At 41.1% G+C, this 14152-nt stretch overlaps 1 protein-coding gene across 2 annotated transcripts in view; it reads left to right on the forward strand.

The window, feature by feature from the left end:
* LOC147114121 (gamma-aminobutyric acid receptor subunit gamma-2-like) overlaps nucleotides 1-14152 on the forward strand; it is a 177669-nt gene that overhangs the window by 15839 nt on the left and 147678 nt on the right. For both annotated transcript variants that reach the window (XM_085995739.1, XM_085995738.1), the window contains exon 5: nucleotides 12217-12437. In XM_085995739.1, the coding sequence (XP_085851865.1) occupies nucleotides 12217-12437 (221 nt within the window). The remainder of the gene's footprint in view (nucleotides 1-12216; nucleotides 12438-14152) is intronic.

Below are 14152 nucleotides of genomic sequence, written 5' to 3' on the forward strand. Positions count from 1 at the left end.
CCCCAGCTTCGATAGGCATACAGCAAATGTGTAGTGCTGGCTGCACGCCTGGATCATTAAAATCACTAGGCAGCATGAATATTGCGTGCTGCTTGCACACATATTAACTGGCGTGTACAGTGCCGACTCATTCCCAGCTTACCAGATTCTGGATGTAATCGGATTTCTAGGCCGTGCTGCACAGTCCTAAAGCCATAGATTTAGAACTGAGTAGTAAGAAGCCTGTTTTGTTACATTGTATAATAATGCTCCTTATCGACCCGAAAAACACAAAATAACCTTCTGTAAAGTTGCATCCAATTTTTTCAGGTTTAACAAGGGGGAAAATTTTGGTTGCTTTGTGCCTCCCGTTAGCGAGGGGGAGCTAACGAGGCACAAAGCACCTAGCGCCCAGGCGTGGCACTGCTAACGCCTCCCGCAAAATTCAGCGGGAAGTTAGCAGCGGCGGTAGCCGGTAGCGCCCCGCGGTGCTGCGCCCCCAGCGATGACGTCATTGCCGTGTGCAGCGCCCCGCACGCGCCCCGGCCACAAACTTGGCTCGTGCCCCCTAACCTACCGCTGGACACTATGTCCGACAGGGTGAGGGTGGCATTTTTGCGGTCGGGGCGGTGATAATTAAAGGGCAGGTGCCGGGCGGCCTTTTTTTGAGCCGCCTGCCAGCACCTGCCCCCTCTCGCCTCCTTGTGGAGTGCCGGCCGCGATCGGGCAGCCTGGCACTCCTCTTGAGTGCCGGGCTCTTTTGCCGGCACCCTGCTCCCCCGGTGGTCCAGTAGGCCCCTGGTGCGTGCTGCGCGAGGCCCCTCCCGTTTAATCAGGGGAATGAGGACAGCAATACCGTGGCGCTACGTGCTGGCACGTGTGACGCTGCTGCATGTAGCACCGCGATATTAACTTGTAGCGCCCCAAGAGGGAGGGGCAACGCTTCCAGTAGCACCCCACCTCCTGCTTGGGATGCTACCATTCAACTTCGGGTGTGGGGTCGCTAACTGTTTCGGGTCACCTCAGTCACTGATGCCCTATTACCTTTGTTACTCTCTCTGTCACTTCCTGGCCCACTCTGCTTATTTTTACCCAAAACTCTTACTCTGCTCCAGTGCCTTGACATTTCACTCGCTGCTTTTAAATTTACTCTTTCCTGGATCCTCCCACCACCTCCCCCCTTCATTAGTTATCGCCCCAAAGGGGGCGCGAGACAATTTTTGCCCCCAAATGTTTTGAGTGTTGGTAACATCGACCCATAATATTTTTATGGTTTATGTTTTAGTTTATTTACCTGCACATATGTATTTCTGATTAATTATTAAGCAATTTGTAGATGTTACTTTTAATTAATGAGAATGATAGGTGGGAGTGCTTTTATAAATAAACTAGTGGAGACATTCAGATGACAAACTACTTGAACTTTTGTCTTGTGCTCTGAATGCTTCAATTAAATTATTTCCTCTTGTAATCACCTTTACGTATCTATTATTTTATCTTACTTTTATCATGGGGAACACTGATGGCCAGACCATTCCATACTTCTGTCCTTCAGAAAAGATGCTTAAATAATGTCCCATCTGCCTGTTCTGGTAGTTCAGCTGGACGTTAAAGATCCCATGGCATGAATGCAGTTAAGATACAGATCAGCCATGATCTCACTGAATGACAGAACAGGCTCGAAGGGCTGAATGGCTCACACCTGTTCCTATGTTCCTCTTTGAAGATGTGCAGGATGTTGACCTGGTTGGCCAACATTGCTTCCTCAACAAATACTACTCAAAATATAATATCTGATAGCTATTTGTAGGAAGTTGCTAGTGCAAGATGGCTGAACATTTGCCTGCACAACAACAGTTACTACTTCAAAAAAGTAATTCATTGTGTAAAGCATTTTGAGATGTTCTGCTATGAAAGCTGTATTTATTTATAAATATTTTACAGTTGATGCATAATGGCCTCCTCATTGAAGGATTAAGATTATTATCTCATCACAGTTTATCGGAATCTAATCTGCAATTGATTACTAGGAAATAAGAATGGCATTATTAATTATATGGAGATACAGGAGAATATGGAACTGTGCAAATGAGGATGATCCAGTAACTCAGTTACTGACATTGCAGGAAGGCTTGATCTAATATATGTTACATTAGGAGGTGGACAAGATATTTCATGGTATAAATAGATGGTGTGTCACAGGCAGCAGTGGAATGTGATAAATATAAGCACAAACTGACTGGATAATCTGTAAAGTCGTGAGTGGGCTATGATGTACCTCACAACCACAGATATTTATCACATCACATTACTAGCCCTGACACATTCAGTTTTTCTACTGTGTGCTAAATTGTTCAAACCCTAAAATGACACCCACACTGATTTAATTGGGACTTTTGCCACCTGTAATTCTACAGATTTCGAACATGCTAGGCATTTAAATAACACATTTTGGGTGCATTCTGACGATTGCACATCCTGTGCAACATCATGACATTGTTGTACAGAATTTAGTCTGTATGGGGCTCTTTTCCCTACAGATGAGAAGGCTGAGGGTGACGAGAGAGGTTTTTAAGATAATAATAGGGTAGACGTGGAAAAAAAAATTTCCACTTGTGGGGGAGACCAAACCTAAAGGTATAAATATAAGATAGTCACTTATAAATCCAATAGGGAATTCAGGAGACAGTTCTTTACCTAAAGAGTGGTAAGAATGTGGAACTCGCTACCACAGGGAGTAGTTGAGGCGCATAGCCTAGATGCATTTAAGGGGAAGCTAGATAAGCACATGAGGGAGAAAGGAATAGAAGGGTGTGCTGATAGGATTAGGGGTGGAAGGAAGCTCGTGTGGAGCATAAATGCTGGCATAGAGTAGTTGGGCCGAATGGCCGGTTTCTGTGCTGTAAACTCTATAAATAAGGAGGTTTGGTCTCATTTCTAATCATAATTATATGTCTATATATTTTAATATCTATTTATAGGAAACTTGCAGTTACTTTAAATTTTGATTGCTGACATAGTCAGTATTTAGCTTGAAATACACAAGCCTTTAGAAGTGAGCTCCATGGCATATTCCGTTGAACAGACAGGACGGCTGTGATTTCGCCAGCGGAGGTGGGATTGCGGCGGGAGAGGTGGTTGGCGGGTTCTGGTCCGCTCTGCAAAAATGATTTTCAGTTAATAGGGCTTGTTAAGCCCGCCCTGCGGGGTTGCCGGCCAATTAAATGGAAGCGGGTCTGATGACATAATTTGATGACGCATCATCAGCCAGTTTCCTTAAAGGGGCCATGGCCGCGTTCACTTTGACAATTGTGCTGTCGGTGTTCTACAGCATTGAGGTGCTGCAAACACTGACGAGCACTGCACAAAGGTGCCCAGGCTCTCCCATGACTCCCTCCATATGCTTATGGAGGGAGCCACAGCACGCAGGGAGGTTCTCTTCCCTTCCAATGGTCGGAAGAGACCTCCCCAGGACACCAACGCAGCCTGGTTGCACATTGCACAGGAGGGCACAAGCAGGGATGTCGTCAGGAGTACCAGGCTGCAGTGGTGCAAACCTTTCAATGATCTCCGTAGATCACGAAATGTTACTGCAAAGCCACACCCAACCTCATCCTGCTGTGCCACGCATCAGATCCCCATCACTCTGCCTTCCCTACCCTACTCCTGCACATCTTTATTCACACCAATTTACCTTGCACCCCCACCCATCCCTCTCTATCTACATTATCACTTCCCCATCTCACTAGCCACCCCTCACACTCACCCTCATCCTAGTGCAAGCATACCAACTAAGAACACACAAGGGTAGGCACTCGAGTGGTTCATCCAATGGTCATGTGAAGTTGCTGGTAATATGCTGTCAAACATGGAAATCTTTATTTTGAACACTTTGTGTTCTTGGACAGATTTGTGTGCACCTTTGGAAGTGGCTTAGTGAGTTGCAGTAAATGGTGAGACATGACTTTTCCCCCTCCCCTCAATGGTGTTGAGTGTGAAAGGAATGGCTTGGACATTGTAGGGATGCTTTATGGTGCTGGTGTGGGGTGGTGCCAACCTGGTGCACCATGTGGCAGCCAGGGTGTACAGTGTTAAGTGAAGCAAATCTGGACATGGTGAGTCCATCGCTGGCATCCTGGGCAGCAATGTGCATGGGTGATGATGCCCTGTATCCAGTTGATTGCGGAGAAGGTTTGTGTGGATGTTGGTGATGTTGGTGTTGGGGGCTGATTGTGTTGGGATTCTGAGGACCAAGGTGAGATTTTTTCAAGTGCACCGATGTTGCTGGAATAGATGGCAGCTGAAGTTGAGATGACAGAAGTGATCTGTCAATGGTGAGAGACCTTGTTCCAAGGAAGTGACAGTGGATAGAGAGTTTACTCCAAACACTTCCAAACTGCACTGCATAAAGCTCAAAAGTGTCTTCCAAATCCTGAAGGCTCAAGCTTCTGACATTGGAAAGTGACCAGTTGTGAAATGGTAGCTTTCATACCACTTTTGCAGCTGTTACATATTCACTGCAATGGGGAGACAGAGAACCTGGCTTACTTACCTGACGTGATCTCCGAACGATGTGAACCCCGTTAAAAATGTGGTGAAACAGAAAAACGCTGGCAAAATAGTAGTAAACATGCACTTAACAAGCAGTTAAGTATCTTAAATACTCTCCCGTCGCTTGGTGTTGGGTCTGTTCTGAAATCACAGACCCGACACTCTGGAAACTTACATGGAGGGGGGTTTGCAGCGGGTTCCCAAACTGCTGTCAATCATTTCAATTTTGACAGCGGACCTGCCTCCAAACCCGCACTCTGAGCGCCGGCAAAATTCAGCCCGACATTCTTCCCACGTGAATAGATTTCATTTGTAAAATTAGTTAAAAGTAGATGTTATTCAGTTGAGAACTAAGGTGCACAATAGTTTGCTTTCTTCTACAGATGATGAGTGTAGACAAAAAATTGCAATTAGGTATTTAATAGTCTTGGGCTAATAAGTATCCCTCAGATTTAAAGCTTTGAAGTTATACCGTGAATATTACCATATGAATGGTTAATACATTTGTACACAGTCCCTTTGCCCACTACTTAAACAGAAGCATTAACTCACTTGAAATCAATGGGTTAATATGCTAATATTTGGAAAGTGTAATCTTAAAGCGGAAGTCTTGCAACATTTATGAGCCTTGTAGGTGTGTGATATGAACTTCCCATGAAACAGAGAAACTAGCACAATGCCATCTTAATTAGGGAAAGTATTTTACGCACAACATGAGATGTAAAAGAAAAACAAGTGCGGTTTAAAAAAAATGATGACAACATCCTCTTACAATACTCGAGTTTAAACCTATGACATATGCGTTTGATATTAACAGAGGTTGATGAGGTTGAATATGCATTTGTGTATGTTGAAGCTTTTTATTACTATTACATTGCACAAATTTTCCTTTTTGAATTTGGAGGTGTATGTGAATGTGAGATCATGCTTTGGGACTGAAAGCAGATGTTGTTGATTTGTAACCGCATACAGAAATATCCTGTCAACTTCCCCATTTCCACACCCGGTATATTATTTACATCTGGAACATTTTTTAATTTCATGATGTTAAAGCTCAACTGTTAGATAAAGTCTTTATATATATATATATATATATATAATGTGTGTGGTATATATATATATATATATATATATATATATTCTAAATGTATAGTAAAGCTGCAGTGAATTTGAAAATAGTGGCACTCCTTTAATATTCCAGTGTCCCAATTTACTTTTCATGCAATTAAATAAAAATTCCTGTTAAAGTAAAATCGCCCATATGTGTTGTAAACATGCATGTGGTAATCTTTTTCTAGTTTAACCCATAAAGGGCTGTATAATATTAATTGCAGGGTAATGGAAACTGATACTGCTAGTCCAAAAGGCTAGGAATTACTCTTGGTGATATTAATGGATGAATGCTTATTCCATTTATGTCTTTTCCTCTGCCTATTATTTTGAGGAGGTGCTAACCCATTGAAAATGTCTGCTAATATTGCCAACAGTAATTTCTAGTCTCTGTAACATCATTTGTGGCATTGTAAAAATAGCAGGAAGACTTCCTCTGATATTTTATTCAAGCAAAGTTCAAAGTACATTCTATAAGAAAAAATGGATTTGATTTTCCTAGAAGTAGTGAATATAGAAAATCTTTTCACCCCGCTTATGATTTTGCTGTCCTGTAGGAACCATAGAAAATCTTCCCCATGGTGCTTGCATTTTACACAAATAATACATCTCTTAATTGTAACAATGTTAGAAACACTTATTCCAGTTCAGCTGTAGGAGTCAATGGAATAGATTTTGACTTTGTGCAATAGTGTAAAATGAATGATAGCGTGTTGGCAGCCTGTTTTACATCTTTGCCGACTCACTATCACCCATTTTACACTATCACACCAAGTTAAGACCCACCCAATATGTCAGGCAGTGTTGATTTCATCAGCTAAATGAGGAGGGAAATAATCATAAGCTAAAATTATTGTATTTTTTTTTCAAATAAATTAAAATTAAAAGCTAAATTTCTTAAGACCACAACTATAAAACTCATTCAAGATGAGGAAGCAGCATTAAAAATGTTATTATTTCTAGGACAAAAGCAACACTTTTGGAAATTAAAATGGAAATAGATGAATAAAGTCTTCGTTGTCACTCAAGCTACAGATTACTGTTTCTCAGCATCCCTTGTAGCTTTGTGAGTTGTTTCAGTGAAACAATAATTACAATTTTTTTGAAATATAATTTTTTTTTTAAATCCTGAAAAAACTACAACAAAAACCGAGAAAGTTAAATTTTTGACACTTTTTCCCAAGAGACTAAACTAGGAATACATTTCTGATGAAATTGCTAAAATAAATCTAAACCGAAACAAACCTAAAACTAAAAGACTAAAAGAACACTCCAGGGTGGAATGCAGTCAGTTTTAGGCTGATGCCCATAATTTGTGCAAACAGAGACATTAAACAATGCAAAGAAACCTACCTGGAACATTGGAACAAAATAACCGAAAGCCAAAGCAGATTAGAATGTTACCGGGCCCTAAAAAGAGAATATAAACTGGCAGACTACCTCACGACCATCAGAGACACAAAACAGAGACAGACCCTCACCAGGTACAGACTAAGCGACCACCAACTGGAAATTGAAAAAGGCAGATACAAGAAATCCTGGCAGCCTAGAGAGAATAGAATATGCGATCAATGTCTGGCCGGCGAGGTTGAAACAGAAATGCATTTCCTCCTAAAATGCGAAAAATTCAACACATCAAGAAACATATTATTCAACAAGCTAAGCCAAACAACCCCAGATTTCAAGGAATTGGATGACCTGTCAAAATTGAGATTAGTCCTGGGAGAAGGAGACAGACCATACCTTGGGGCCAAATATGTAACAACATGTCACAACCTGAGGACTGTTTAAAATTAAGACTGTTTAAAATTAATATTGAACGTACCAAATGAAGTACAAAGACTGTTTAAAATTAATATTGTTTAAAAGTAATATTGTATGTACCCAACAAATGTCAAATCGATTGACACCTACAGAATGTTGGAAAACTGTACCTTTTTGCTATGTAAGCTTTGGCAATATGGTTCTCTGTAAACTTTCATGCCAATAAAGCATTTGAATTGAATTGAATTGAATTGAATTGACTCTATGATATTTGCATCTCAAATGCAATAGAAGATTCACACACCAACTAAAATAGAAAATTCAAACTATTGGCTTTCAAAGTGTTAAATTCACGTTTTGAATCAGTTTTGGAAATGCATCAATTTCAATTTAAGCTAAATATTTAATGCCATGGAACTTGAATATGCAGCTTTCTCTATGCATTCAGTTTGAGCAGTACTCAATCAGTCCTCACCTGACAGAATGAAATTCCTTAAATATCATGGACAAGCAAATGTCAGCAATAAAAGGTCTGCCCTTTGCAATCTTTCAAATTGGAATGTAGTTAATAGCCCATATCTTAAACTTATTCAGTCTTTTCAAAAACACTGCCTAGTACATATGTAATTTACTTCTCTTTAATATTGTATCCACTGCCAGTAAATTACTGGGCTGGATTCCCCTCTGCAATCCCACACAAAGTCAAGCAGGATAGTGTCAGAAAATGAAGGAAAGTTCAGGCAGTGAGGGCTGCAGCTGCTTCAATGCTCTGAGCTGGATTTCCCTTCCCTGCTCTTGCCGGGACAGCTGCTGGCCTCTTATTCCAGCTGGCACTCTGGCATAGACCAGTTGGGCCGAATGGCCTGTTTTTGTGCTGTAATTCTATGCAATTCCCTACTTGCGGATTATAAATGGTAGTGCAAGTGGGGCCGTGGGTCTCCGGAAGATTTTTCCCAGTGTGCAGCCCACATATTGCTACCATGGAGGCAGAGGGCTTTGTAGCAACCTCCTCCCTCCAATCTTGCCTTCACTTACCTTCTTTTGTAGGCCTTGGTCTCTGCTGGGGCTGACAAGGCAGCTGATTTGCTAATCTGTGGGCCTCTTGTATCCCTTTCAAAATGCTTGACTGTCTCCTCCGGCTCTTAACCTTACTTGAAAACAACACAAATGCACCTTACTTGAAAACAACACAAATGCACTTTCAACATGCGTCACTGCATAGCAATCAGCAATGGGATATTTCCTCCTTCTGACACAGCAAAGCAGCACTGAGACTAACTTTTGTGTCACACTGTCAGCCCACCTAATATCAGCTGTCTCAGCACAGACCACGGATTGAACCGGGGTCCTTTTCTGATCCATATCGCTCAGTATCACAGCATGTGGCAAATTTACCCAATGAGCCATTGATTTAACATTTTTCAGCTGTATTTATTATTCTGTTGCTTCTTCTGTGCAAGGTACTATCGCTGGCCAAGAGAATGAGAAGGAGTTTCATAACTAGCCACTAGGTGTGCAAGCATAGCCATGGCATACTTCCTCCAGAGTTTCCATCACTCTCTGTGAGGAAGCACCTGGTCTCCTGTGCTACATGCCTGCTCTTAATGGAATGGCGGAGAAGGAAACTCACTGTGTGAGCAATTGTTGTCACAATCTGTGTCTTACAGACTCTGACTCATTGCACTTAAAATCCAGTGCACTGCATCATCTCTGCCCTCGAGACATCATTTTTTAGAGTGCAAAAGCATTTAATAACCAGACTTTTAAAATTCTAATGATTGGATTTAATAGTAGTTGAAAAGGCCCATGCCAATATATAATCACTTTCTTGTTTCCAACTATCAAGGAGTCCAATATATTAACTTAATTACTTTATTGATCTGAAGTTAAACTGATGTATATTACCTTCCTATTGATCTCACTTCCCTTTATTTAAAGAAAGATAACGTTTACAAATTTCATAATTGTGCCATTACCATTCTGCTTATTATTTGCCCTTAATGAGATTTTGACTTTATACGCATGCAGGATAGCTTCTCAATTTCACAGTGATTGTTACAGCAAATTTCAGTTTCAATTGTTATTTATTATTTTAAAATTTAGCACAATTTTCTCACCTGGATAAATGTAAATTTCTCAAGATATATATAAGATACTCAATGCAGAGAATGAATCCTCATCATTGAAATAATTTGCGATTGGTTTGTTCCCTGTTGCGTATATCTGCCCTGTGTGATCATTAAAACTGATCTGAACTTAAATTATTTTACATTAGTTTTCATGAAGATTATTACAAGTGGGAAGGGTGTTTAATACTCCCCATCATACCTTATGAATGGGCGCCCAGCTCTCTTCAGAGGTGACTGGCCATTTATCTTTTGAAAATATCTTGTACAGAAATGATTCAATTCACGTGGCGTTCTCAGCCATTTCTTTCCACATGAACCAAGAACTTCTCCATTAATCAAAATAAAGACACAAGAAAAATATATTGTGACAAATCCCCCACTGCCTGTTATATGGAAAGAAATCCTGTTTCATTTCAGTTCAATAAAGTAGGCCATAGGGCAGCTACTTCTTCCGGTAGTGCCTCAGTCTAACAGATTTTATGACAGTAGTGAAGAAGTGCACTTAACACATTTATCTCACCCAGATATGACATTGGCCCAGAAATTCGGGTCGGGGGCTTCCCGCGGCTGCGAGCCCCCGATCTGCACTTACCTTGCGTGCCGGCCGTTGAGCTGTGGGGCCCCGTGGAATTCCGATCCGGGGCCTGGTCCAGCTGCTGGCGCGCAGTGCTTGCATATCCCAGGGGTGCAGTTAGTTCGATGCGTCCCCTGGGATCACGTGGGCCATGGGGAGCCAATCGGAGCAGGGAATGCTCCATTCATATGTGTGAGAGGAAGTGCTGTCAAGACTTATAAATACTACGGCCCCAAAATAGCACTAAATCTTCAAATACATTTTTTTTTAAATCACATTTTTTAAATAAACTATAAATTACATGAAATAACTATTTTAAACAATAATTTAAATTTTGGAAAAAAAAATTACATTTTCTAACGGGGCTAAAAATAAACTTACGTTGCTTTAAAGTATTTAAAAATAGTAAACCTGTGGAAAAAATGTTTTAATTTTAATTAATTCACCACTTACACCTTGTAAAAAGCAAGCCTTACGCCTGCTTTTTACATTTCTAAATTCTGCAGGCTTACGTTCCTGGGAAAAACTGTAAAAAAAGACCGAAGTTCGATGCGCACGCGCAGCCCCTCCTGCGCACGCGTTCGACCTCTGAACCCCTTCGTTCAGAGGAACGGAAGTGCCGGTTTCCCACGCATGCGCAGTGCATGCAGGAAACCGGCACTTCCATCGGGCCTACGGGTGAGTACCCCGTGCGTACTCACCCGTGGAGACCCGAATTTCTGGGCCATTATCACATGTGAGTGAGACAAGTTTGAAAACAGCACTACTTATAAATATTAATACACATATTCTATTACTCTAATATTATACTGTTCTAGAACTTTATTTTGTTTAATATTTGTAATGTATATTACTTCAACCTTTACTTGGATTTAAACCTGAGTATGTAATTTTTCTTCAATGATAAGTAGATATGTTTAAATATGAAAAAACTATAGGCATTAAATCATACTAAGCACAGGATGAAATACTGTGGGGTTGATTTTGATCTTGTCACCCAGGCGTAAAACTAGCATTGCCAATCGGCCGCCCGTTATAGAAAATGCCCAATTTTCACTTCCATTGACGACAACAGAAAGATCTGCGCCCATGGCAGGGTGTGAAATTCTTTTCTTCGCTAGTTTAATGGTAAAAGGTAGATGGGAGTTTGAAGTAATGGAACATGTCTCCTCTTGTGTGATTACTTTTTTGTTAAAATTATTGAAGGCAGGAACTCTACCCCTTATAATTTGGGAATCAATATTTATATACGGCATTCACAGTTAAGTTCCAGGCTAGTTTGTCTATATAACATCACAAATTATGCAATTGCTGTGCGATTCTTCATGGCTCATGCTATACAAAAGTAGAAAGGTCTGCAAGTCTGCTGTTGGTCTATGAATCTGAATTTAACAGTGTAAATGCTGGGAGCAAGCTCAAGAATGCCAAGCACCCAGAATCCAGCTTAAAAGGAGCCCACTATAAAAGCGGCTTAGTGGGAACAATGGCAACATGTATACTTAAATAGATAGACTATTACTTTTTACTGACCCTGTAGAACCAGGTCGTCGTCGTACGTGTCTTCACACTGTTCCCTTTGGGGAACTGTATGAAGTGGTGGAAGGATTTCTGGCCGCGTTAACGCTCCTTCCGTGACCGTAACCATCTTCGTACCAGCCATTAGGGTGGTTAGCCCTATGGCAGGAGGGTTTTATGGGCTCCCACAACCCATATGAGGGGGGGTGGGGGGCCACCCACACCCACGGACACAAGTATCCCACTGGATGTCAACCCAGAATTTAGAGCCGGAGCTCCGACTCCACTTGCCGGGACTGTCTGGAGCGGGGTTCGAAACCCTATGCCTTCTGGCCCAGCGGCGGGGATGCTACCGCTACGCCAAAGGCCCACTCCGTAGAACCAGGTGATTCTCACTCTATGTGCTGGGTCAACTGGTTTACTGTCGGACTGGGCAATCCTTATTGTTTACTTGCCAGTTAAGCTAACTCTATGCTTTAACACTGAGTAGTACTTCATGGGAAAGATGGTAATGTTTTAGAGGCTTTATGTATAGTATTGAAACTTTGTCCATTAATATGAATATTGATTACTTATATTGGACCTATTCAACAGGAGTATACCATTGACATATTTTTTGCCCAAGCGTGGTATGACAGACGTCTCCAGTTTAACAGCACTATGAAGGTCCTCGCACTCAACAGCAACATGGTGGGTAAAATATGGATACCTGACACATTCTTCAGAAATTCAAAGAAGGCTGATGCCCATTGGATAACAACTCCAAATCGAATGCTTAGGATTTGGAATGATGGAAGAATATTATACACACTAAGGTAGTTTAAGTTGACTTGTTAATATTTTACTAAAGTATAAGCAAAAGTGAACTCTGTTTCCAGGCCGATTGTGTGCACTTTTTAACAGCTATAGAACCTACTTAATTATTTTATTTGCTTATTTTTAATGCCAGTCAATTGCCACTTAATTATTTGTGTTATTATTTCAATTGAGAAGAGAATAGGCTTTGATTCAATGCAAAACTATTTGTTTTGAACTTTTCCTGTGAAATTGAGATATATTTCCTAGCTATTCTTTTTAAAAACAAGTCTCCTGCCTGTCGTATGGCTCAGCAGGATTGTACAGTGAGTGGCAGATTCATATAGATCAGGAATGTCGCAGGTTGAATCACGTGTTGGTGCTGGTCATAGTCAAGGTGGCAACAAGGACACTCCAATTGGTCTCAGAGCTCCTGGAATAGAGAGAGAAAAAATCAGCCATGGATCCTGCTCCTGAGCCTTATCCAGGTGAAAGTGCACATGTGTGGATGGTGACTGAGGACAGGACTAGGCTTGGCTGTGAATACTTGGTTGTGACTGACACTCACCGTCAAAGCTGGCACAGAAATACTGGCTACTTGAGCGAGGTACTCGATAGTTACCATGCAAAGCTCAAATCTTTGCTGCATCCTCCCTACAAAGAGCAATTTTTCATAAACCTTACAGTTCTGCTTTGCAAAACTTAATCATGACCATGTTAACTGAGAAATAAAAAATCAAAGATCTGATTACCTTGGCCCTGAATTGCCTCATGCGCCGCTGTAACTTCATTGTAAGTGCGGCAGAAACCCTATTTGCGTGAATAAACGGGATTCCGCTACACTTCCGACGAAGTTATGGCAGTGCAGCAGCTGGAACTCCAAGGAAATTCTGGGCTCTTTCTACCATTCTGGAGATGGCCCCAGTATTTAAGGAAATCATTGGCCCAGGTTTTGCTGGAGTAGGGTATCATTGGTTAGGCTTTTTCCCTTGCCCTACAGCATCAAAAACATTTAAGTTGCTAGAAGTGCAAGGGCAACGGGGCATCTGGGACCTTGGTGAACGACGGGACCAACAGTTTATCTCCTTAGCCAATGTGATTTAAGGATTGAGAAAGAAATGATTGAGAGGAATGAGTGAGAAGGAAATAGGCTGAATTAGAGTCAAATCAAGTACAGAAAGAGAAGGAAAGATTGGATGAAGAGAGAAAAAAGAGACAGAAACAAAAAGTAAGGAAAAAATTAAATAATTTAAAATTTAAAATTTTCAAAATCTCTAAGAAGAATTTATTATGGAATGGGACGCAGCAGTTTAAATTATTCCCTTTCTGGGCCAGAAAGGTTGATTGGCACTGCATGAACAATTATCACATCATTAAAAATGTACTTGCATTATTAAGTACGAGCTCCAACTTTCTGCGGCAAGTTTAATTCAAGTTTAATTTTCAAAATCCAGCCAATTCTTAAAAATAATGCGGAGCTTAGGGGGGAGATGCCATTTTCATGAGGTTAAAGGTGGAGTGGCGCAAATCACCCAGCAACTTGTGGCCATTTGCAATTCATGAAATATCTCTTCCTCGTCACAAACTGCTGGATCATTTACACATTAATAACAGTGAATGCTATTAAACTCGCTGTTATTTTGGCAGCAAATTCTGGGCCATTATATCTGTCTCTCTTACTTAACTAATCAAAAGGACCATTCAATCATTAAACCATAATGGAATGATATTGAGA

This window comes from Somniosus microcephalus, chromosome 8 (genome assembly GCF_052327205.1).
Source record: "Somniosus microcephalus isolate GS21.2 chromosome 8, FLI_Smic_1.0, whole genome shotgun sequence".
NCBI lineage: Eukaryota > Metazoa > Chordata > Chondrichthyes > Squaliformes > Somniosidae > Somniosus > Somniosus microcephalus.